Source organism: Balaenoptera musculus, chromosome 9, assembly GCF_009873245.2.
Source record: "Balaenoptera musculus isolate JJ_BM4_2016_0621 chromosome 9, mBalMus1.pri.v3, whole genome shotgun sequence".
Taxonomy (NCBI): Eukaryota; Metazoa; Chordata; class Mammalia; order Artiodactyla; family Balaenopteridae; genus Balaenoptera; species Balaenoptera musculus.
Genome location: NC_045793.1, coordinates 12,579,133 through 12,603,788, shown reverse-complemented (window position 1 = coordinate 12,603,788; position 24,656 = coordinate 12,579,133). Strand labels below are relative to the sequence as shown.

Below are 24,656 nucleotides of genomic sequence, written 5' to 3'. Positions count from 1 at the left end.
AGTTCAATGGGCTAGACACTGCTGGGAGATAAGTTAGCAAACCTGACATGGAAATCATTATGCATCACACGGTCCTGGAGAAGAGAAAGACATTCCTCAAAAACTACACAAAGAAATACATATTTACAAAGTAGGATAAAAGTGATGAAAGAAAAAGCATAGTCTTCTGTGAGTATAATAGGATTTCAGAAGTTTTCCCTGAAACAGCCATCTGTGAGCTGAGATTCTTTTATTGTTATAAAATATACATAACTTCACATTTATCATTTTAACCACAATTCAGTGGCATTAAATACATTCACCATGCTGTGTAACCATCAGCACTACCTATATCCAAAATTTTTCATCTTCCCCAACAAAACTCTGTACCTATTAAGCAATAATTCTTCCTCCCTCCCTCCCAGCCCCTGCCAGCCTCTATTCTATTTTCTGTCTCTGTGGATTTGCCGCTTCTAGATACCTCATAAAACTGGAATTGTACAATATTTGTCCTTCTATATCTGGCTTATTTCTCTAAGCATAATATTTTCAAGGTCCATCCTGGTAGCATATGTCACAGTGTCATTTCCTTTTCTGGTTGAATAATATTTCATCATATGTGTATACTACCTTTTGTTTATCTGTTCATCTGTTCACTTGGATTGTTCCTACCTTTTGGCTATTGTGAATAATGCTGCTATGAACATCTGTTCTAGTTCCTGATTTCAATCCTTTTGTGTATATACATAGGAGTGAAATTGCTGGGTCGTGTGGTAGTTCTACGAGTAACTTTTGTTTTTTTGTTTTTTTGTTTTATTTTTTGGCTGTGTTGGGTCTTCGTTTCTGTGCGAGGGCTTCCTCTAGTTGTGGCAAGCGGGGGCCACTCTTCATCGCGGTGCGCGGGCTTCTCACTATCGTGGCCTCTCTTGTTGCAGAGCACAGGCTCCAGACGCGCAGGCTCAGTAGTTGTGGCTCACGGGCCTAGTTGCTCCGCGGCATGTGGGATCTTCCCAGACCAGGGCTCGAACCCGTGTCCCCTGCATTAGCAGGCAGATTCTCAACCACTGCGCCACCAGGGAAGCCCTCTACGAGTAACTTTTTAGAAAACCGCCAAACTGTTTTCCATAGCTGCTGCTTCATTTTACATTCCCACCAGCAGTACACAAGAAGTCCAATTTCTCCACATCCTCACCAACACATATTTTCCATTTTTAAAATTATAGCCAACATAGTAAATATTAAGTGGTATCTCGTGATTTTGATTTGCATTTCCCTAATGATGAATGATGTTGAGTATCTTTTCCTGTGCTTATTGGACATTGGTATATCTTCCTTGGATAAATGTCTATTCAAGTCCTTTGCCCATTTTTGAATTGGGCTGTTGGGTTGTTTTTGTTGTTGAGTTTTAGGAGTCCTTTATATATTCTGGATATTAAATGCATACCAGATATTTAATTTACAAATATTTTCTTCCATTCTTTACATTATCATTTTGGTTTCTTGATATTATCCCTTGATATACAAAAGTTCTTAATTTTGATGAAGTCCAGTTTATCTTTGTGTGTGTGTGCCTGGCTTTTGGTGTCATGTCTATGAAATCGTTGCCAAATCCAGAGTCACAAAGATTTTCCCCAATGTTTTCTTCTAAGAGTTTTATAGTTTTAGCTCTTAAGATTAGTTCTTTGATTCACTTTAATTTTCATATATAATGTAAGGTAAGGGTCCAACTTCAGTCTTTGGCCAGTTTTCCCAGTGCCATTTGTTGAACAGATTGTCCTTTCCTCTTTCAAGGATCTTAGCACTCCTCAAAAATCAATTGACCATATATGTGAGGGTTTATTCTGGGCTTTCAGCTGAGATTTTTAAGAATAAATAGGAGTTACCTAGATGACAAAAGAGAGAAAAATCCCTCTAAGTAGAACGATTAGTTTGAGCAACAGTAAGTATTGCCTTTCTTTTCAAGGAATGTAGCATTGATATCTCATTTTTCTATTCCTCTTACACATACTGCATTAAAGTATTCTGGTTTTCTAACATCTCTTCGGGGGGATACTTTGAGTTACTTACTTTACTCTGGGGGAGTCTCTAGCAGGATAATACAGGGTAGCACTAAATCTACTCTCCTTCTTCATCTTGTAACCAAAGTGATACATAAATATGCCACTTTTTTTTCTTCTAGTATCCAACAGGTAGTGGTGATTCAGAAAAGCACAACTCGGAAGACAAAACATTAATTCTCATAAAAAGTACAGAACAAAATTATAAGGAGAAAGAACCTAATTATCTAATAATTAGTAAAGCCCACCTTGCCCATAATAAAATTAGCAATTACATTATTATCAACAGCAGTGTTAGAAAAGCTCCTTCTAGGCAATTAAAAAATTTGTTGGAGGGAAGAAAGGGGAAGTTGGTGTTTGTTGTAGGGATTTAATGAGCGTTAACATGGGAAATTTCTGTAATTTCCACTAGTTTTATTTAACATTCTACATTATCTGTCAAATGTCTCTACTTCATTAATCTATTTTGAATGAAATGAATGAATATAATCCAGTTAAGAAATGTACTCTATTTTCCAACATGGAAATAAACAATTTCATGTTTTCATTTAAAGTGATTAAAGTCTTTAAGCCTATATTTTTGTTGAATTTGAATGTGACTATCCCATGATTTTTTTAAATCATCTCCCCCTTTCACACTGCATCCTGTTGGGTTTATAATAAATAAAAAGTGAGCTCAGTTCTAAGCTTTATCCTTTTTCATGATTGCTGCTTTAGCTACACAAATACTCAGATGAAGCTTTTGAAATTATTGCTTGTAAGAGCCTAATCAATTTTGCAAACAAATTAGCATCTTTTCGCATCTCTCCTTGGGTTGTGAAGGTGCAGGGAAAGAGAGGGGTAGAAGAAGAGGAGAGGTGGGCAACGGGAAGGATAGCAATGTTCTCCTTCCGTGTGTGTGTGTGTGTGTATGTGTGTGTTTGTGTGTGTGTGTGTGTGTGAGAGTGTATTTAAACTCCATGGTTTAAATATTTCAAAATTATATGTTTAATTTTAACAGTATTATTTTGTACTGTTTCTGATGGTTCCATTTTTATTTGAGAAATTAAAGGGTCAAGTGCCCCCCCAATACCATCTCATTTATATAAATATTTCCAGAAATGCAAAAGACAACAATTCATTATTTAAGTATATTACAAAATGTGAAAGAGACTTTTTGTTACTTGCTACCTGAAGAAATTTCACAACATACTTATTCCACTGACTTACCATGGAAGTTGTTCTAGAATATTATGCTTATTAGGACAGTGTACTTGGTTTGACATCTGTCACTTTAATTATGTTTTCCACATTTTAATGCTTCCTTGTTATCTTTTGTATATTTTGCTTTTGCATTAATGAACTATATCCATTTAATTTTATCTTTTATCTATGGTTTGTAAGGTTAACACCCTATTTTAAAGATAATCTTACATGATGATCTTAAAACATTAAAAGTCTTTTTACCTAATTATGCCAACAGTAACGATTGACTTCCTTTGATGATGTCAAGGAAGTTAACACTGACGACATCCCCATCTTTGCTATTTCCCTTTCATACTTTGGATTATACTAATCTGGAGTTTAAAATCGCCTTTCAAAAAAACTTTCTTTTATATTTACATTGGATATTTTACTTTTGTTCCCATAATTACTCTCAATTACTTAATGTTCCTCTTTTTATTGCTTAGTGATTTGCAGGTTTGTATTTTGTTTTGTATTTTATTTATCCTACAATTTTAGTTTCAGTGATTATAACCACTTTTTCTCAATCACAGCTTTCATAATGAAGAATGAAATTGCTTATTCATCTCTTAATTGTTCAGAGTACATTTGCAGTGTGTCTTGCTGGAAAACAGACTTGAGTAGTAAATGTTCCAAGAATTTGCAGATCCAAGAATGACCTTATCTTGCCTCTTGAAAAGAATAGGTCCTGAGCTGGGAATATAATATTTAAGTCTATATTCAATAGAGAAGTATGAAGCTGCAGGTAACAAAAATCACAATTACAGGTTTTTGGTTCTTTTTTCATGTAACAAGCAGTATATGTGGTTGCTGGTTTTGGCTCAGCTGCCAATATGGCTGCTGCAGCTCCAGCCACCATGTCTGTGGTACCAGAATAATGGTCCCCAAAGATATCCACATCCTAATCCTTGAAATCTATTATGTGAGTGCACATGGCAGTGGGGAATTAAGATTGCATATAGAATTAAGGTTGCTAATTACCTGACCTGGAGATGGAGAGAATTATCCTGGATTATCCGGGTGGATCCAATATAATCACACAAGTGATTATAAGTAGAAAAGGGAGAGAGAAGAGAGTCAGTGAGAAGAACTCAGCCCAACATTGCTGGCTTTAAAGATAGAGAAATCCATGAGTTAAGGAATGCAGTGGCCTCTGGACATTGCACTAGAGACGTCAAGGAAACAGTGCCTCCAGAGGGAACACAGACCTGCTTACATCTTGATTTTTTTTTTCTTTTTTTTTTTTAGCCCAGCTACACCTATTTCAGACTTCTGACCTCCAGAACTGTAAAATAATACCTTTGTGTTGTTTTTAGCTTCTAAGTTTTTTGCGGCATTTGGTAGGAAACCAGTACAATGTCCAAGGGATGATTTCAAAGCAAGACAGACGAGAAAGGGCCACATCAGCCAAATCTGTGCCCTTTTATCAGAAATCCAAAAGCTTTCTCAGAAGTGCCCCAAGCAGAATTCTATTTCCTTCTCATGAAGCAGAATTAGGCTGGGTATCCACTGCTAACTGTAAGAAAGACTAGGAGGGCAATTATTTAAGCTTCTCAGCCTCAACATTTCAGGTAGCTAACGAGAAGAGTTGGGAATGGCTTTTTAGAAGCTGATCAATAGTGTTTTATCCTTTTCTTCTGAGCACTCTGAAGGTATTATTCTACAGCTATGGACCTTCTCATTAATCAATGCCCCAGAAAAGAAATACGAACACATCTTGACTTTGACTCTTGTTAAAAATGAACTCTGTGTGTGTGTATAAATTTATAAGGTACTCACTGGAAAACTTTTACGAGAATATATCTTGGTATTGATTTCTGCCTATCAGTTTTGCTAAATTGTCAGTTTCATGAGTTTTTTTAAAGTTAATTCAACTATGTAATAAATATTCATTAAGTACTTAGCATGTGGACTTCCCTGGCAGTGCAGTGGTTAAGAATCTGCCTGCCAGTGCAGGCGACACAGGTTCGAGCCCTGGTCCGGGAAGATCCCACATGTTGCGGAGCAGCTAAACCCGTGTGCCACAACTACTGAGCCTGCGCTCTAGAGCCTGAGAGCCACAACGAATGAGCCCACGTGCTATAACTACTGAAGCCCGCACACCTAGAGCCCATGCTCCACAACAAGCGAAGACACCGCAATGAGAAGCCCGCACACCGCAATGAAGAGTAGCCCCCGCTCGCCACAACCAGAGAAAAGCCCGCGCACAGCAACGAAGACCCAACGCAGCCAAAAATAAAATAAATGAATTTATTTTTTTTAAAAAAAGTACTTAGCCTGTGCCAGATACTGAAATAAATTTCGTTAATTTTTTTATTTTTCTTCTCTTGTGTTTTTAATCTGTCTTCTCATTCTGGTATTACTGTCATTTTAAGGTTAGAATCCCCTTTTGTATTTTTCAGATGTTTTATCTTCTCTGTTAGTTAAAAAATAATCTATTTATGTCTCACATGGAATGTCTTCCCAGGTTCATGTTATATTTCACTGGTTTGTTTTTCCTGGAGTCTTAAGTCAATTTTTTTCTTTCTGCATGACTGAGATTTTATTTTGGCTATTGTGCTTTTCTTTTTTTTTTTCACACTCCCTTTTCATCCCAACCTTTAAAAATAGTTTCCGTATCTGCTTTTAACTCACTAAGAATATAAAGTGAAAAGCTTTTCTTTAAACTCTTACATCATTACTCCTTTTTCACTTTGCCTCAGATTTTTAAAAGATCTCAAGTTTTGTTGTTGTTTACTAATTATTAATACCGACTTGCTCCTTTTGTTACTGGTGCTTAAAGGTCTGATGGGATAGACTCCAGAATCCCATATGAACGGAGAGAGAGAACTATTGTCTAAGACAAGGGAACATCCAGCAGCCTGAGAACTAGGAAATGCTCCAGCCACATCTAGAGCTAGTGGCAGATCTTGCAGCAATGCAGGTTACCCTTCCTATTTTGGGGGGTGGGGGTGGGGATGTGGATATTTTCAGAGAACACGGTCTGGGACCAGAGCTAGAGGACAAGGCTGCATGTGACTGGAAGAGCAGACCATGGGATCACCTGCTCCGTGTTGTAGATCATCGCACCCTGTCTGGATCCAAAGGGAGAAGACACAGCATAGACAAGGGAAGGGGCAGAGTGGTGTGGCACACTTGTCAACCCTGTCCCGCACATGGGGATTGCCCAAACTCTTATTAAAATCTGGAATGTTTTCAACTCTTCTGGTTTATATGAGTGACTGCAGAGGATTTTTCTTCTGAGATGGTGTCATAGCTATTCTAGTAAAAGGAGGCGCCTAGCATTCCCTTCACTCCATTAATTTCCTAGGAATCATCTTTGAACTTTAAAAATATGTATTAAAGATGCTGGCCTGGAGGGGTGGGCTGCAAGGATGTCTGATGAAAAGCCTCCGTCTTCATAGATTGCAGGAAAAGTAGGTAATTGTGATCATCTCAGCTCATTTGCGGTGGAGGCTGCTGGTTGCTTGTCTAAAATTCTTTCCCTTCTCCTCTCTCACTAACAGACCTTTAATTTTATTTGGTGCACCTGTATTCCCTGGCCAATAATATACAAGGAGAAGTCACTGGGTAAAGCCCCCAGGAAGGATCTTTAAAGAGTCTTAACTCAGCTGAAACTATGCCCTTTATTCTGTGCCCATCTTCTATTTCTTGACTGAAACTAATAGACCTTATAATTGGAACTCTGGCTGACGGGCCGACAACCTGAGAACAACAAGGCCTCACCCTAAAGACGGAGGGGCAGAAACCTAAGTCTTGTTGACCTGGGGCTGCCATAGCAACCCTGAATTCCTCGATTTGTTCCTTACATGCAGCTGACATCAATCTCTAACTGATTAAACATCCTATCAGGAGAGAAGAGCCTTTCTCTTTCTCTCTGTGCACTAATACCTGTGAATGTCTTTTTATTATCGTTCGGTTAAAGTAATGCAAAAGTGTAAGACTCCGATGGGTAAACTTTGAAGATCACTCACATCCAATGAGCATTCAGGTTATCTGTCACCACTGGTGTACAAATCAGTTGCAAACTAGGTTTGTCTTTCAAACAAACCAGTCCTGTAGGTTTACTCTAGAAGTTTCTAAACTTCTACAAACAAACTAACAAAATTGTATAAATTGGGCGTTTGACACTTTTATAGGCCAAAATGTTTGGAGACCAGACTCCAGCTTTTGGGAAGACTGCCCCTAGAGGCCACGGAGCCTGGAGACAGTTCAGGGACATGCCAGGGACCCTGTGAGCTTGTGCATCTGGAGCTATAACTCATGTCTTGGAATAAGAGATCTGGGGGCTCAGCAAGTTGCTTTATTGCTTTTTACTAGAATTCTTATCACTGATATTACTTATAAAGCTCTTTGTTTATAATAACATCAGCTTGCATTAGCCATTCTAAAGGGAAATAAAAAAGAAGAAAATTGCACATCCTTGGGGAGTGACAGATGTTGGAGAGAGAAAAACCCAAGAAGGAGGCAAAAACAGAAAAACAAAACCAGAACCAGTCAAAAAGCCATCTCAAATCACCTGGAGTTTTCTACTCAGGATCTTCTTTTGGCTCCAAATTTACATTGTAGATGGTTGTGTCCCAACATAATGACTTCTGTGAGCCACAGACTTTATTAGGTCCTGCCCTTCAGCACAGAGCAAATTTAAATACCATGATTTTTTATTCACTTATTCTAAAACACTTCTAAGCACCTAATGTGTGCCAGGCACTGAACAAATTTTAGAAAGGATTTATATCCACCTTTAAGAAGGAATTTGTTACTTTGTTTTTTAATAGCTGCAGATGGCAGCATCACTTAACAATGCATTCTGTGCTATCCACCTGCTTTTAAAATTTAGTTTGATAACACACAGCAGATTATGATACAGGGCAAATTGTCATCACAAATTTAAACCTCTTTGCCTCCAGGGTGCAAGGGAGCTTTCTCTGAAGACCGGATGTCTCTCAAATATTAACAAAAGAAAAAGAACTAATTACATAAGCCTCAAACAACAAAAACTTAATTTCGTATTATAGGCACCTAATGGGCGGTATAAAAAATGAGCTATGTCAGACAATAGAAAGGAATAGAGATATTTTTTGCTATAATGTCAATATATGATGAATTGCAAATTACTATTAGAACTTCTGGGTTTTATAAAGTTACTTCTATGTTTTGGTTTGATTGATACTTTTATTTTTAACATAATTTAATCATATGCTTTTTTAAAAAGTTCCCAATATACCCATAGCTTTCTGACAATCAAATTATTACTATATCTAGGATCATGAGTTATATAATATTGCATATAAAGCCAGGTTTCTCCACAAAAGTCTTTCAAGGTCTTGGGGAGAACTGATTTGGAAATGAAGGCAATTCTCTACCACTGAGTTTCAGAGCAAAGAGAAGAAACAGATTAACTCACCAATGTGAGTGGACTTATCATTTGGATGTCCAAATGCAGAATCCCTCAACAGCATTAGGCTTATTAATTGACTCAGATATTGAGAGTAAACAAGCCCCTTGCCCGGGGACTTGTTCAGTCGCCTTTGTCTTTCTTTATATCACTCATTCAGCCAATTCATTAAAGCCTGTGTTTCTCCCAGGTGCCTAATGAGTTTCATTGTTCTGCTTATTGCGCTCGTGGGCTCATAGACCTCCTTCACAATTTTCCTGGATTTCTGAATGCTCCTTAAGTACCGGTTTTGACCAGCCCATTTGCAGCTAGTGCTTTAATAAAGGTGTCGTGAATAAATGAAGAACGTAGGAGAATGATGTGGGACAGGGTAACATGGGGAGCTGGGGGTGGGGGAATAATGCAGACTCCCCCTGATACTTGTGTTCTTTGAAAGAGCCAGCAGGTGGTAGCAGCACTTCGCAGCAAGGCCTCAGCTCAGGGCTGTTAGGACCGGAACAATAGAACCCCAATCCTGTCCCGGGTTTTTGAGAGGAAGCTACGGGTGGGCAGAAACCTTTTTTCCTCGCGGCGCCCCCTCCGTTCCTCAACCCTTCCAGGCACCCGCTGCGAGTACTTTCCACCGTCTCTCATCCGTGTGGGGAATTTCTCTCTGGGGAGCGGGCGAGGGAAGAGGCACCCAGAGGTGCAGCGACTTGCCCGGCAGTGTAAGCTCGGCACCGACCTCGGGACTTCCCCCCTCTGAGACCCAGGCTTCCCTGCCCTTCGGAGAGGATGGAGGGCGGGCGGGTGGAGTCAGAAGCCCCAACGCCGGGCAAGATCCAGGGTCCCCAACGCGGAGAAGAGCTGAAGCCGAGATCAGAGCCCCTTTCGTACCCTGACTGCCTATCCACCCCCAGCCCACCTCCGCACCCTCTAAATTCTCAGCTTGTCTTTCCCTCCACCCCCTTCTCCTTCTTTCTCTTTTTCTCAGCTCACGCCCACCTTAGTTCAAACCTGAGTGGGAACTAAAACAGCGGGTTTAGTTCCTGGAGTTGAAGCAGAAAAGCAGGGGAGGCGACGGGGCGCAGGTGTCCCTGCCCTGCCCTGGGCACCAGTGGCGCAGCTCTCCGAGCGCCGGAGCCCGCACCCGCCGCGGGGGCTTTAAACAGAGCTCCCGGCCGCCCGCCTCCCCCAGCCCGGCCCGCGCGCCATCCTCCGCGCCCACGTCCCCTGGCCCGGCGCACAGGCAGGCCCCGGGCGAGCCCCGCGCACTCGCCGCCGAGGCCGAGAGGGCGGGCTAGGCTCCCCGGAAGAGGGGAGAGGGAGGGCGGCCGAAGGGGCCGGAGAGGGGGCGGGCCGGGCGGGGAGGGACGCGGAGGGGGCGGGCTGGGCTGCGCTCGCTCCAGCCGCCGCTCGGGAGCAGAGCAGCGGGCGGCGGGACCCGCGACCCAGCGCGGCGCCGGCGAGCGCGACGCGGGCCCCTCAAGATCCGCGGCGCCCCGCCTCCGGAGCAGCCCCGGCCGCCGCGCGGACCCGCGCCGCGGAGAAGGTTGGTCCCCACACCCGAGCGGAGAGGCGGGCGGCCCCGGTGAGCGCCCGGAGCCCCGGCTCCAGCGCGGGGCCTCGGGGGAGCGCAGACCTGCTGAGCCTGCGGCCGGCGCGAAGGTGAGCCCGGGGGTCGCAGGCGGCGTGGGGGGCCGGGGGCCTGCGTGCCTGGGGACAGGAATTCGGGTTTGCAGAAGTAAAGGGGCCCTCCAGACAGGGCCTCTGCAGATCCGGGGGTCCTCGCGGGGGAGTGCTGAGTCTCCGTCCCCAAAGCGAGAGCGGGGTTCGGGAGGGGTGCGGACCCGGCCAGCCTGGCTCCCACCCGACCCCCGCCTGTGACGAGCCGTCAGTGACACCCCGATGAGCCTGCTGCTGCGGCCCCCCACGGTGTTTCCAGAGGCACTCGGTTGGCTCTGATATAGGGGTTCCTGATCTAGGGGTCCTGGAAGAGGCCGGGCTCCCAGCCTGCTGAAGAGGATTGACCACTCCTCTGACTCCAGTGGCATGTCTCCAATCCCGGCGGAGCTGGGAGGAGCAAGGAGGTTGATCGCACACCTGCCCCCAGCTCCCCACAGCCTATCCTGCTCCCGAAGCCCCATGACCACCCATAAGCCCTGGAGTGGAGGGAACGCTTGGTTCCTGCTCCCCAGCCCTGACCCCCAAATCACAACCAAAGTCTACTGCTTGCTGCTGCCCCGGCTCCACCCCCTCGCCTTACATCTGGGTGCGTGGCCCTGCCTGCCCGACACCCCGACCCACCAGCCTTGGCTGTCTGGCACCCTCTCTCCTCCCATCCCTGGGGGAGCTGGCAGGGGCCCAGCGTAGCCGATGTTGTAATGTCCCTGGCAGTACCCAGGGAGAGAAGTGGCTGGACCTGTTCCCAGTCAGTTAACCCCGGGCCCTGTGCCCGCCCCGGGAACTTGACTCAGGCTCTAGAAGGAGAGATGCTCGTTTAGTGGGAAAGGAGCTGTGGGAAGCTGGCAGTCCAGGGAAACTGCCCAAGTGACTGGGGCTCTGAGACTTGCCAGGTGCTGCTGTTCAGAGGGGCTGCTTGGCTCTTTCAGGGCAATGCACATTTTTTATCGCAGGAAGATTAGGGTGCAGGCTGTTACGTATGTACCTGCCTAGTGACCTGGGGAAGAGGACTCATTTAGAGTCTGTCGGTTCCTTCAGGGGGCAAGAAGATGGCAGGCAAGGGCCGCTCTGTCATCAGAATGCCAGGGAGCAACAGGCAGTGATGGGCTGAGCGGGGGAAGGGCAGGACCATCCCTCCTCCGGGGAGGGCCAGATGCTCTCCCAGCGGATCACCATCTCCAGAGCTGGGCCCTTGGCCTTGTGTCCCCACGAGGTGGAATGGGGATGCTGGGGTTTGGGGGGCTTTGAGCCTGAGGTTTCCCTTTCTCTACTTCCCTGCGTACCTTCCTCTCCCAGCCCAGGGGTTTCCACAGGAACAACTCTTGGGGCAGAGAGAGGTTGACAACCCAACTAGGGGTGGAGTAGGGAGAGACCCAGGGTGAGGGGGAAGGGCTCATGGGCATATGCCAGCAACGTGAGGACCACTCGGGATCTGCAGGGATGGGCCTGCTGCCACACACACACACACACACACACACAGACACACACACCCAGCACATACTCTCCTGCTCCACACCCATCTCAGCTTATAGAAACTCTCCCTTACACACTCTCACACTTGCTCTCACGGGCACCGGTCCTGGCACTCATGGGCTTTCTTCCACAATCTTCCACTTACTCATCTCTCCTGTATATGCACCAACTGCCCCAACACCCTCCCTTATGCCCTTTACCAGGGCCCCGCATGTCCCCCCATCATGCACAGCCAGAGTGGCTCATTCTAAGTGGCTGTCTCGCTAGACCCAGACACTGCCTGCATCTTAAAAGCCTCCCCCAGCTCCACAGCCAGCCGGGGAGTGGGAGGCACATTTGTCTGCCTCTGCGTGCTCTGGGGGACATTCTCCGGGGCTGGAGGCCTCCAGGGACATAGCACTGTCCTCTGCTAGGACAGTGTGCTAGCCAGTGTGTCCTAACCAATCCACACATTGGCTTCTCCAGCCAGGGCAGCAGGGGCTAGAAGCACCGGAGGAAAGCTACCTCCTCACTGTCTGCTCTGGATGCCTCCTTAAAGGCCGCTGGGATCCTTTTCAGGGCGGGTGGCCAGATCTCAAGGAGACCTACTGAGACCAAGGTAGGGATTAAGGGGTAGAGGCTGCAGCATTCAGCTGAGCAAGGATTATACTGGAATTTCCTGGGCGTTTAACAGCTGCAGAACAGGACAGACGACAGGGCCTGTGGTGCTGACCCCTCCCACGCTGACCCTGCGGCTAACAGGTGTGAGGACCAGCTCAGCAACCAGAGCAGACGCACCAGCCACTTAAAGCCGTTGGCCTCTTCGCCCTTGGGACCTTCCCTCGCCCTGCTGGTCCCTGCAGGCTGCTCTGCTTCCCTGTCGGGGCTCACCTTGCGGCGATGCCCCGTGTGCGCTCCGAGTGTATAGCCCTCTCTGTCCCCCTCTTTCTCTTTGAAGTTGCAGGCCTTTGCTTACAGGATGCTTGACATCCTGTAAGAAAAGCATGGCATAATCAGTGGGGCAATTTGAACTTCTTGGGAGATAAGCTTAAAGACTATCCAGGGATAGAAGTTATTTTGCTTTTATTGTTGACACTATTTCGCTCATTCATTCCCAGGTCCTACTGCCTCTCCCTCTCTGCTTTCTTCTTATAGATGAAAATATCTAGATGTTTGGAAACTTAGAGGGCACAGGGCAGGGAGGATAAATTGTAAACATGTTATACTAGTCTAAGTTTTATAAATATTTTCCTTTTCTGTTTAGATTCTATGAGACTTTGTTTTAATTATAAAAATAAGATACGCTCATTGTAACAAGAAAAACAATTCAAGTATCTATAAGAGACCGTTAATAACTGCTTCCCCATGCTCCTACAGTAACCAGTTTTACTGGCCCAATATATCTTTTGCCATACCTTTCCTCCAAGCTCACTGGGCTTAGATTATTTAATTTTTAAAAATTCACTTTGTGGATCGAGGTGCATAAATTATATTTAACTCAGCTTGGTTTGTTCATAAATTATCATATTTAGCATTTTAATTTGAGCACAGTAAACTTCTTAAATTCTTACAGATTTACTCATTTATTTTTAAATCTTTCATTTTTATACATAACAGAGCTCATAAGCTATGATTTAGAAGCTAAGATTCTACACATCTTTAATCTTTGCCATTTTGTGAAAACAAAATACAATCCTGATGCCTATGAAACTGTCATGTTTTTGTAAACTAAAGAAATGTAGCAAGCTTGTGGCTCTCGTGTCCCTACTGTATCAAAAAGATATAAAATGGTATAACCAGAAGAGGAGCTGAGAAAAAAAAAAAATCTGGTCATAGAATGCAATTTTTATCACAAGAAACTTTGTCTAATCAGTCTCACTTTCTGAGCTATCATTTTACATCCACATTTCTGCTGCTCCTGGTGTTTTATATTTTTAAAACCAATACACATCTGAAATGTGAATGTTTTCCTGATGGAAATCAGTTTTCTGCTTTTTCAGGGGTTAGAGGATTTCTAAACCGTGACCGATTCATGAGCTGGAGGAGATAGAGGAATCTCAAGCAGGCCACAGGGAAGAGGTTGAGGGGCCTGGCCTTACAGAGGCCTAGTCTCCCTCTGTGTGGCAGCAGGGATGTGATTGGCTGCTCCCAGGGCGCACTCCTGGACCAAATGCGGAAAGATGTCCTCATCCTCAGCCAGTGAAGGCACCTTTGAAAATCAAGTTCTAAGTCCTGCTTGTTTTGTATTCTAGGCATGTGATGGAGCTGCGTGTTCTTGTCACTTATATTTCCGCCTTTGAATCTTGTTTCAAAAGAATCTGCAGTGGCAGGAATTAGTTGACAGCAATTTCTTCCGTGTCTTAATAAAGTTCCCTCTATCCTTATTTTTATCCTTACCATAGAGGTACACTCAGTTTCTTTTTATACATTAAAAAATAAAAGACTTGGATTTATCTGCTTTGTTTGATACGTAAGAACTGACCTAACTTCCTAGTCTCACTCAGCAACAATTTTTTTCTGAGGAAACTTATTTATAACCTTCAGTCTTCTGGATCCAAATCTAAAAGAGGTCCTCATCAAACAGCAAAAGTACACTTCTGGGTACTTGAAGGTCCTCAACCATTTCTTTTTAATGAATGTCTTTGTTCTTCGTAAAATTTCAAAAAATTCCTTGTGGCAGTCTACATGTGATGTCTCCACTTTATTCTTTTCTTCCTGATTCCTCTTGACAACAGAAACTGAATGGATTTAGCGTGTTTTATAATTGCTTCTGCTTTTTTCTGGATCTTCTGGAGAGAGGCCAGCTTCATGCTGTCATCAAGATGCATACTAAGGCTATGCGCACACGCCCTATTATAGCCACAAGCCACCGTGTTACTTGTATTGTGGGTCATCAAAGCAAATGCTTGGCCATTCATCTTCTAGACTGTTCCATACTGCACAGCTGATATGATCTGCAGGGCATCCTTTGCTCTCATGTTTTGCTGTCTCTCAAAAAAATTTCACTGGGATATTCCAAAGTGTTCATTATTCCTTCTCCATGATTATTTGTCTAGTTATAAGTTTAAGAAGACATGGCACTTATAGTTTCTTCTTTGTACAGATTGCAGAATCCATCCATGTTCTAACTGAAAGAGGCTATTTTAAAGGCTATCTGCTGGGCAAATGGTGTAATAGCCTTCATTGTTTAAAGACGTTTTGCTGGCATTTTCAGTTCTTGATAACAGCCTTCCTAAAGACTCTGTGACCATTTCTCAAAGAAATGGTTGAGGACCTTCAAGTACCCAGAAGTGTACTTTTGCTGTTTGATGAGGACCTTTTTTCGATTCGGATCCAGAAGACCGAAGGTTATAAATAAGTTTCTTCAGACAGTGGTCTGCTCTGGTGTGTCAAGCATGCCTTCAAATTAAGTCATTGAGAGTTGGGGTGGGGTGTATATCTACAGCATGAATTACTTTAGGATAGTTTCTAAACAGCCGTTGATGATGGGACAGTGCTTTTTACTTTACCATCTCTCGGTTCTTCTTGAAACATTTATTTTATATGTGAATGATTCTAGTAGCATTTGGGACAGTATTTGCAAAGAACCTCTGTTTCTTAGGAATAGTTTGCCCTATGGAAATGCTTCTTTTTCCCCCCAGCTTTACTGAGATACAATTGACATATAATATTGTGTAAGTTTAAGATATACAACGTGAAGATTTGGAAATGCTCCTTACTTGCCTCCATAGGCTATAAATTGAACTCTCTGTTTCTCATATAGGGTTCTAGAGGCATGAAAGGTACATTTCAGTGGCTACATGGCAGACATCCACTACATGTCAGCCCATGCAGATGCAGAAATGGTGTCTTTTCATGAAAACCACCTGGAGATAACACCGACAGCTTCAGCTTACAGCATAGCCAGCATTAACTGAAAAAATTAGATTAACAGAAATCAAATCATGATTCTCATATTTATCAAAATTAAATATAGTTTAATAGCTTAGTTTCAGCTTCATTGTGAAATGTGTAATTTTTAGGTTCCAACTTCCAATTGACTTTTTTTTTTTTTTTTACTCTCAAACTCGTGTCTTTTGAGAAACATGCCTCTTGTTTTCTTCTCAACAGAAATAAATGACCTCTAGTGTCCATGCAACTCACAGACTTTTGAGACTCAGTCACAAGGAGAGACATAGCTCACCACTAACCTTAGACCAACCAGCAAAGAAAGGTCTGAGCCTCCTGGTCTTCACCGTGACCCTGGAGGCAGCCAGGGCTCCTGGGCATGTGCTTGTGAGCCGCGGCGCTGTGCTTCTTAAGGCTCGGGAATGTTTTACATAAAAGCGTGAAATCATTTTGAGGGCATGAACACTATTTTGATTCGTTTTATTAAACAGTTATTATTTATGGATTTGAATGAAATTTTAATGATTTCATTGAAAAATAATATGTATGCAAGATTTTTAAAATATAAAAATTTAAGGGGATATAGTGAGAGTGTCTCTTGCACTAGCCCCCATTCTCTCCCTCTCCCCTTCTTCCCAGGTTTTGTCTACCTTTCTTAAAGATCCTTACATACATATGTATATGTAGGTCCTTCTTAAGTTACCGATCAGTCGGGAGCATACTGTATATGGTTCTGCAATGGACTATGTACTTTCACTTGGAAATTATTTTCATATCAGTACATAAACACTAGCCCTTATTCCTTCTGAAGGTTGTGCCATAATTTTTTAACCATCTTCCTATTGATGAACAGTTACTTTACAGTCTTTTCCCTTACAAGCAATGCTGCAAGAAATATTCTTGTTCGAACATCTATGCAAAAGGATCCAAGTATACGATACCTGAAGGACAGATTTCTTAGAAGTGAAGCTGCTAGATAGACATCGCCAACTGTCCTTCTAAGAGGATACACCAACTTGAGCCCGTATGCGCAATGAATGCCAGAGAGCCTGTTTCTCATACCTTCCCCACCCAGGCATTGTTAATCTCGTAGAACAAAATGGCATTTCACTGTTGTTTCAACATGCCTCCCTTTCATTGTGTGCAAACTAGGGAGCATCTTTTCATATACACTTGTGGAGAGAGGACCTTGGTTCATAAAATGTAGGTATGCCACACCTACATAGCTCTGTCCCTTCTCTGTCCTGGCTCCTTTATCAGATGGAATCTTTCCGCCTATGTTCTTTTCTGTGTCTGCTCTCACACCCTCCCTCCCATGATACCCCCCAGCTCTCCTTCTTCGGTCCCTCTCGCTTCACTGCCTCTCTGAAATGTCTAGAGTATCCGAGTCTGATGGGGGTTGGGAGGTGTTGGGCAGGGGGAACCGTGTGCCCCCAGGGAAGGAGTAGCTTCTAACTCGCCTTTTAATGAGAAGAATCTTCTGATTTTCTATTCAGGGTGGCCGTAGGAGGAAGGGAGGAGAGTAAATGAAGAGAAAGAACGTGAATAGCTCCTTCCAGAAGCAAAGGGGTAAGACTGGCCCAGAACTACCCGGTGCTCTAAAGGGGAGGGCCATGAGAAACAGATGCTCAGAGATGGGTCACCTGTGGAGTGTAGTGGGTGACCGGGCACATGGTCCTCCAAGATGGTGGACCTGACACAGGTCAGGAGACAGTCAGCCTCCTGCTGGCCCTCACCCATGGTTGGTGCTGGGGCACTTTGCGAGCTACAGGGGGAGACCCAGGGCCAACTCTGAAGCAATGCTGTTCCCTCCCACCGGCCTCCTCTGGTCCTTTGTGTCTCCCTAGGAAGCCAGCTTGGCTGCAGACCCCGGTCTTACGAAGCAGCAGCCCCACCTGGGAGCAGGGTGGCGGGCATGGTGTGTGGCCTGTGGGTCCTGGCGCTGGTGTCCTCAGTCCTGGCTCTGGAAGGTAAGAGGGAGGGGAGACGGGAGAACCCCCCACCTGCCAGGGGAGAGCCAGCACTGATGGGAAGTGGGAAAGATTCAGAAAAGGCAGGAAAGGGTGAAGACATCTAAAGGGGGAGAGGAAGGGGGAAGGTTTCAGAGAAAGGCTCCCGACAGGCAGCTGTGCTCCTGTTAGTCAATTCAAGGAACCGGAGAGGGAAATTCTCTTTTTCCTAATGGGAATGGGGTGGGGTGAGACCTGCTGGCTGAAGGCCTGCTAACTGCGTGCCCCTTCTTATCGCTGGGCAGAGGTATTGCTGGACACCACTGGAGAGACATCTGAGATTGGCTGGCTCACCTACCCACCAGGTGGGGTGAGTGCCACGCTTTCATTCTGAACCCAACCCCCCCCCACCCCCACCCCCACCCCCGCTAGCGTGTTGAGTTTGTGGAGGAAACCCTGAGCAGAGATGGATGGGACAAGATGCCTGACCTCCAGAGGAGCAGGACTTCCTGGTATCCTCAGCTGCTTTGCATGTCCTTAATGCTAAGTTTCACCGGGAGGGATATGCCCCCGCCTCCCTGCACCTTTCCAGCCCCGAGCAGCTAATGCCCTCTGTGGTCCTCCCTGCAGTGGGACGAAGTGAGTGTTCTGGATGACCAGCGACGCCTGACTCGGACCTTCGAGGCATGCCACGTGGCCGGGGCCCTTCCCGGCCCCGGGCAGGACAATTGGCTGCAGACACACTTTGTGGAGCGGCGAGGGGCCCAGAGGGCGCACATCCGGCTGCACTTCTCCGTGCGGGCCTGCTCCAGCCTTGGCGTGGCGGGGGGCACCTGCCGGGAGACCTTCACGCTTTACTACCGCCAGGCCGAGGAGCCCGACAGCTCCGACAGCACCTCCTCCTGGCACCTCAAACGCTGGACCAAGGTGGACACGATCGCGGCGGATGAGAGTTTCCCCGCCTCCTCAGCGTGGGCGGTGGGCCCGCGCGGGGCGGGGCAGCGGGCGGGACTGCAGCTGAACGTCAAGGAGCGGAGCTTCGGGCCCTTGACCCAGCGCGGCTTCTACGTGGCCTTCCAGGACACCGGGGCCTGCCTGGCCCTCGTGGCGGTCAAGCTCTTCTCCTACGCCTGCCCCTCCGTGCTCCGCGCCTTCGCCACCTTTCCTGAGACGCAGGCCAGTGGGGCCGGGGGGGCCTCCCTGGTGGCGGCCGTGGGCACCTGTGTGGAGCACGCAGAGCCCGAGGAGGATGGAGGAGCGGGCCAGGCAGGAGGCAGCCCTCCCAGGCTGCACTGTAACGGGGAGGGCAAGTGGATGGTAGCCGTTGGGAGCTGCCGCTGCCAGCCCGGGCACGAGCCAGCTCGCGGAGACAAGGCCTGCCAAGGTGAGACCCCGCTCCCTTGCACCTGCCCCCCACCTTTGGGATCCTCTCCTGAACGAGCCCACACTTCATTTTGTCCCCAGAAGGTCAGGAATAAGTTATTTTAGGAAAGGACCCCTGTTTTCTCCAGATTTATTTCCTAAAGCGCACAACCTTGCTCTCAGCCACTCATCTGAAACTTTTAGAACCTTCTGGAGACTTCCACAGCGATTGCTGGGGATCCTAGGGCTGCAGGCCTGAGAAGGGATGGAAATGAAAGGAGTTAAACTCCTAGGCTGGCTTGGGATGGGGTCCTTTGTCCGCATTTGCCATCTAGCTGGGGATGGTTCGCCCCAGGGCCAGGTGACCAGGAGGCAGGTAGAAGGCCGTGCATGCAGCTGTAAAGAATGATCCCGCGGCAGAGGCAGGCTAGGCAGTCGAGCCCGGCAGCTACATGTGGTGCTTGCTCTGCTGTAGCCCCTACCACACCTCACTTTTTCCATCAATGGAAATGTAATTCTGCCCCGGCAAAATGGCAGAAGTAATCTCTGGCTGAGGGAGGGAAAGAGGGGAGAGAGGGGTGAGGAGGAGATGGATCTCGGAAGGCTGGGAGGATGGCTGTGTGCAGGTGTGGGGGGCTCAGGAGGGGATGGACGGGGTGGGCCTGAGGCCTCTACCCTCCTCTGCCCCTCAGCCTGCCCCAGGGGGTCCTACAAGGCCTCGTCTGGGAATGCCCCCTGCTCACCGTGCCCTGCCCGCAGCCTCGCCCCTGACCCTGCGGCCCCCGTGTGCGCCTGCCTGGAGGGCTTCTACCGGGCCAGCTCCGACCCCCCAGAGGCCCCCTGCACTGGTGAGTCCCCCCACCCCGCCCCCGCCCCGGCCCCAGCCCCAGGGATGGGCGTGGGATGGGAGTGGGACCAGGGGAGGGAGAGCCTGGAGGGCAACAGGTGCAGCTGGTTTGCATTTGCAGTGACTTCTTTCTCCTGTGTCCTTGCTTTCCTTCCCCGCCTCTTTCCCCGACATCTTCACCTGGCCCACCTCCTTCCTCTCTCGCCCCACCTGCCTTCTCCGCTTTCCCCTGCTTTCTGTCTCCTCCCTCTGGGCCATCCTCCCTCCCCTGCCTCCTTCCTTCCCCAATCACCCCCGCCCCACGACTCCGGCCTTCGCGGCCCTTCCCTGCCCTGCACACGCCCTCCCCAGCACCCCCGTCGGCCCCTCAGGAGCTGTGGTTTGAGGTGCAGGGCTCTGCGCTCATGCTGCACTGGCGCCTGCCCCAGGAGCTGGGGGGACGCGGGGACCTGCTCTTCAACGTCGTGTGCAAGGAGTGTGGAGCGGGAGGCAAGGGCCCTTGTCGCCGCTGCAGGGATGAGGTGCATTTCGACCCCCGCCAGAGGGGCCTGACTGAGAGCCGCGTGCTCGTTGGGGGGCTCCGGGCACACGTGCCCTACATCTTGGAGGTGCAGGCCGTCAACGGGGTGTCGGAGCTCAGCCCCGACCCTCCCCAGGCTGCAGCCGTCAATGTCAGCACCAGCCACGCAGGTGAGCCTTGCCCTCCCCTAAGCTGCCAGTCACCGCCTTAGAGCCCACTCCCGCTCTCCCGCCCCTGGACACCGCCGCTAACCCCGCACTCCAGTTCCCTCCGCAGTGCCTGCTGTGCACCAGGTGAGCCGGGCCTCCAGCAGCATCACCGTGTCCTGGCCACAGCCCGACCAGGCCAACGGGGACATCCTGGATTATCAGCTCCGCTACTATGACCAGGTGGGGAGCAGAGGGGCGCCCGGCGGGGGTGCTGGGAGCCGCAAGTGCTCCGCAGTGGGGCTAGGGGTGGGGAGACAGGAGACGTGCCTCGGGGCCCTGCCGCAGCGGGGTGTGAGGAGCGTGGGCGGGAGCAGGGGGGCGAGGGGCCCTCGCAGCTGGCAGGGAGTGAGTGGCTGTCACCCCCAGGCAGAAGATGAATCCCACTCCTTCACCCTGACCAGCGAGACCAACACGGCCACCGTGACCCAGCTGAGCCCCGGCCACATCTATGGCTTCCAGGTGCGGGCACGGACAGCCGCAGGCCACGGCCCGTACGGGGGCAAGGTCTACTTCCAGACGCTGCCTCAAGGTGAGAGGAGGCCCGGACGGGGCGGGGGCGGCCCAAGGGATCGTGAGGAGGGGTCCAGGAACCATCCAGGCCTCGAACCTTCACCCCAAACCCTCCAGACCGGGAGAGTGGCTGCCCACCGACCTTCGGGTCTGTGGGGGGAGGGGGTGTGGGTAGGTGGGTGCTTGCGGGGCGGTGTGTGAGGTCTGCACTGGCGTGTGAGATCTCCCACACCTGTGACTCTGGGTGGCTGGTTCTCCAGGTGAGCTGTCTGCCCAGCTTCCCGAGAGACTCTCCTTGGTGGTTGGGTCCATCCTGGGGGCGCTGGCCTTCCTTCTGCTGGCGGCCATCACCGTGCTGGCTCTCGTCTTCCAGAGGTGAGTCTCTCCCCACCGTGGCCCAGCACCATACTCTCCAAAGCACGATCCTAAGCCCTGATGGCCCCTAGGTTCCCTGCAAAAGCGCCCACGAGTGTCCACCACCACCACCACCCAGCCCCTGCCCTTGGGGCGCGGCTCCTTCCAGCCACTGATCCCTGGCAGGACCTTGGCCTTCGCGGGCAGACTGGGGGGGAAATGGGAGAGGGAGTGTGACCGGAGGACTCTGGTTTGTCCCCCAGGAAGCGGCGTGGAACTGGCTACATGGAGCAGCTGCAGCAGTACAGCAGCCCAGGTGTGGGTGTGGCTGGGATGGGAGGGGCCGGGGGCCGGGAGGGCACCAGGCAAGGCTGGGCCCCCCCAGGGTCGAGGGCAGCTCCTTGGCACTATCTTCGGCAGTGAGAGAGCGTGCCTGGGGTGCGTGGGCCGCCCGCCTGCACACCTCCTCATAATGGACCCCGTGTGCCTGCAGGGCTAGGGGTGAAGTACTACGTCGACCCCTCCACCTACGAGGACCTCTGCCAGGCCATCCGAGAATTCGCCCGGGAGGTCGATCCCACATACATGAAGATCGAGGAGGTCATTGGAGCGGGTATGGCAGAGGCAGAGGGAGGGCACGGCAGGGGTCCCAGCAGGGTCCCTCCTAAACAGGGCAGGACACTGAGTCCTTCCTGGAGACCCCCCCAGCGTACGCCTGCTTTCCCAGGCTCCTTCGGGGAGGTGCGCCGGGGCCGCCTGCAGCCCCGGGGACGGCGGGAGCAGACCGTGGCCATCCAGGCCCTGTGGAGCGGAGGCGCCGAGAGCCTGCAGACAGCCTTTCTAGGCCAGGCCGCAGTGCTGGGCCAGTTTCAGCACCCCAACATCCTGCGGCTGGAGGGCGTGGTCACCAAGAGCCGGCCCCTCATGGTGGTGACGGAGCTCATGGAGCTGGGCCCCCTGGACAGCTTCCTGAGGGTCAGTCAGGCTGGTGGCAAGGTGTGGGGGTCGGCTCGGGCCGGGAAGGTGGGCACTTCTCAACTGTCCCGGAGACGGAGCCCTGTCTGTGCCTTCGCTCCCTGCTGCCCCACCTCCAGGGTCTCCGTCCTTCACTCCCAGGCCGTTCGCTGATCCCCAGGTCCCTTTGCCTTTTGGCGCCAGTGTCTCTGCGTGATGTGCCGAGGTCCCCCGGCCCTCGGCTGACCTCTGCCCCCATCCCTCAGCAGCGGGAGGGCCAGTTCAGCAGCCTGCAGCTGGTGGCCATGCAGCGGGGCGTGGCCGCCGCCATGCACCACCTGTCCAGCTTCGCCTTCGTCCACCGCGCACTCGCTGCTCACAGCGTGCTGGTGAACAGCCACCTAGTGTGCAAAGTGGCTCGTCTTGGCCACAGTCCTCAGGTGAGAGCACAGCCTTGGGGCCCCGCCTCCCTCAGGGGGTGCCGGAGGCTGAGCTGGAACCTGGGGCGGTGGATGCCTCAGGTGGTGTATCTTAGTGTCTGAAGGGGCAGAGCTCACCTGTGTGATGGAGGGGTTTCAGGGACTGAGGACACTGGGGAAGAAAGGGGACTGGGAGGGTGGGAGTCCTAGAACCACCTCCTGCCCTTCCCTAATGCTGACTCGTGTCAGAGCCGCTGGGTACAAATCGTGAACACGCCACCCTCAAGCTCTGTGACTTTGCACAGGTTTGTACTTCTCGATGCCTCAGCCTTTGCCTCTGCAAAATGGAGATAACGGCATCTACGCTACAGGGTCGTGACGGGATTAAACGAGAGGCTTGATGTAAAACCCTTGAGGCACATCTGAGCACGTAGTAGTTGATCAATAACTAGGACCACTGCTCTGATTATTGCTGTGGTTACTTTCAACCCCACCCCTCAGGGCCCAAGTTGTATGCTTCGCTGGGCAGCCCCAGAGGTCATTGCACACGGGAAACATACAACATCCAGTGACGTCTGGAGCTTTGGGATAGTGATGTGGGAAGTGATGAGTTACGGAGAACGGCCCTACTGGGACATGCGTGACCAGGAGGTGAGCTCTTGACCTAGACACTGCCAATTCCCCACCGCTGTCCCTCCAGCCTTCACAGACTCACACATTCTACGCCCTCCATTCGTGGGTCTCATTTTCCATATCTTTTAAGTTCCTTTCCAACCTCATGGTTACCTGACAATACATTCCTTTCCACTAGCAATAGCCTCCAAGCACCACGTGCTTCCTCTAACCCCCAGGTACTAAATGCAATAGAGCAGGAGTTCCGGCTGCCCCCGCCTCCAGGCTGTCCGCCTGGATTACACCTGCTTATGCTGGACACTTGGCAGAAGGATCGTACCCAGCGACCTCACTTTGACCAGCTGGTGGCTGCGTTTGACAAGATGATCCGCAAGCCAGACACTCTGCAGGGAGCAGAGCACTGCGGCGGGAGCCCCAGGGACAGGTCTGGAGCTTGGGGCTAAAGCCTGGGAAAGCCAGGGAGGGATGAGGCAAACCAAAAAAGAAAACTGAGGCGAAGGGGACTAGGATGAAGAGGGGACCTTGACCTGCCTGCCCCTCCCACTCAGACCCTCCCAGGCCCTTCTGAACCCCGCGGCCCTGGACTTTCCCTCTCTGCACTCCCCTCAGGCCTGGCTCTCGGCCATCGGCCTGGAGTGCTACCAGGACAGCTTCTCCCAGTCCGGCCTCCACACCTTCAGTGACGTGGCTCAGCTCAGCCTGGAGTAAGCAGGGTGAGGTGGGAGAGGGGAGCCCAGGCCCCAGGGCAGGGGTCGCACCTGGGATCTTGGAGATACTGGCCCCGATTTAATCCACTCCTTCCCCAACAGAGACCTGCCAACCCTGGGCATCACCCTGGCCGGCCACCAGAAGAAGCTGCTGCACCACATCCAGCTCCTGAAGCAGCACCTGAGGCCGCTGGGCTCCGTGGAGGTCTGAGCCCCCGGCAGAAAGCTATGAACTGACTGACAGACACTGCCCGTGACCCAGTCCTGGACGCAGGTCCAAGGAGGACATGGGAGATGTGAGCCCGTCTCCACCCTGGCCTCCGTGAGAGGCACCTGCCCGCCACACTAAACCCGACCCTGGGGACGCCTCACTCCCTGGTCCTCTGCCCCTCCACCGCCCTCCCCCACATTAAAGGGAAAGAAGGGATTTTGCAAGTTGGAGGTGTGGTGAGGCCTCGGTCTGCAAGGAAGGGGGTGGGAAGGCCTTGGAGCAGAGAGGCAGGGCCGGGAAGACCACACTGCAGAGAAGGAT

General features: G+C 49.7%; 1 protein-coding gene across 8 annotated transcripts; it reads left to right on the top strand.

The window, feature by feature from the left end:
• The first annotated feature begins 10,029 nt into the window (after positions 1-10,029).
• EPHB6 (EPH receptor B6) lies at positions 10,030-24,635 on the top strand. 8 transcript variants are annotated; one of them, XM_036863359.1, is made up of 18 exons: positions 10,030-10,305; positions 17,157-17,229; positions 17,508-17,630; positions 17,915-17,979; positions 18,240-18,993; positions 19,664-19,819; positions 20,170-20,508; positions 20,603-20,727; positions 20,914-21,076; positions 21,318-21,432; positions 21,675-21,727; positions 21,905-22,024; positions 22,139-22,386; positions 22,632-22,805; positions 23,286-23,435; positions 23,636-23,841; positions 24,027-24,130; positions 24,227-24,635. In XM_036863359.1, the coding sequence occupies exons 2-18, from the start codon at positions 17,187-17,189 to the stop codon at positions 24,295-24,297; spliced, it is 3,009 nt and encodes a 1,002-aa protein (XP_036719254.1). In that variant the 5' UTR covers positions 10,030-10,305; positions 17,157-17,186; the 3' UTR covers positions 24,298-24,635. The 8 variants fall into 8 exon arrangements, with proteins under 8 accessions (XP_036719254.1, XP_036719253.1, XP_036719255.1 ...); XM_036863358.1 differs by having other exon boundaries at positions 10,031-10,305; positions 22,635-22,805; positions 23,966-24,121; XM_036863360.1 differs by having other exon boundaries at positions 10,031-10,305; positions 24,027-24,121.
• Positions 24,636-24,656: the final 21 nt, after the last annotated feature.

Coding starts and splice junctions, on each gene's coding strand:
- EPHB6 (XM_036863357.1), top strand. CDS start 17,187: ATGAAGAGAAAGAACGTGAATAGCTCCTTCCAGAAGCAAAGGG. Junction 19,820..20,169: donor CCCAGAGGCCCCCTGCACTG/GTGAGTCCCCCC, acceptor CGCCCTCCCCAG/CACCCCCGTCGGCCCCTCAG. Junction 23,436..23,635: donor GGGACATGCGTGACCAGGAG/GTGAGCTCTTGA, acceptor TCTAACCCCCAG/GTACTAAATGCAATAGAGCA.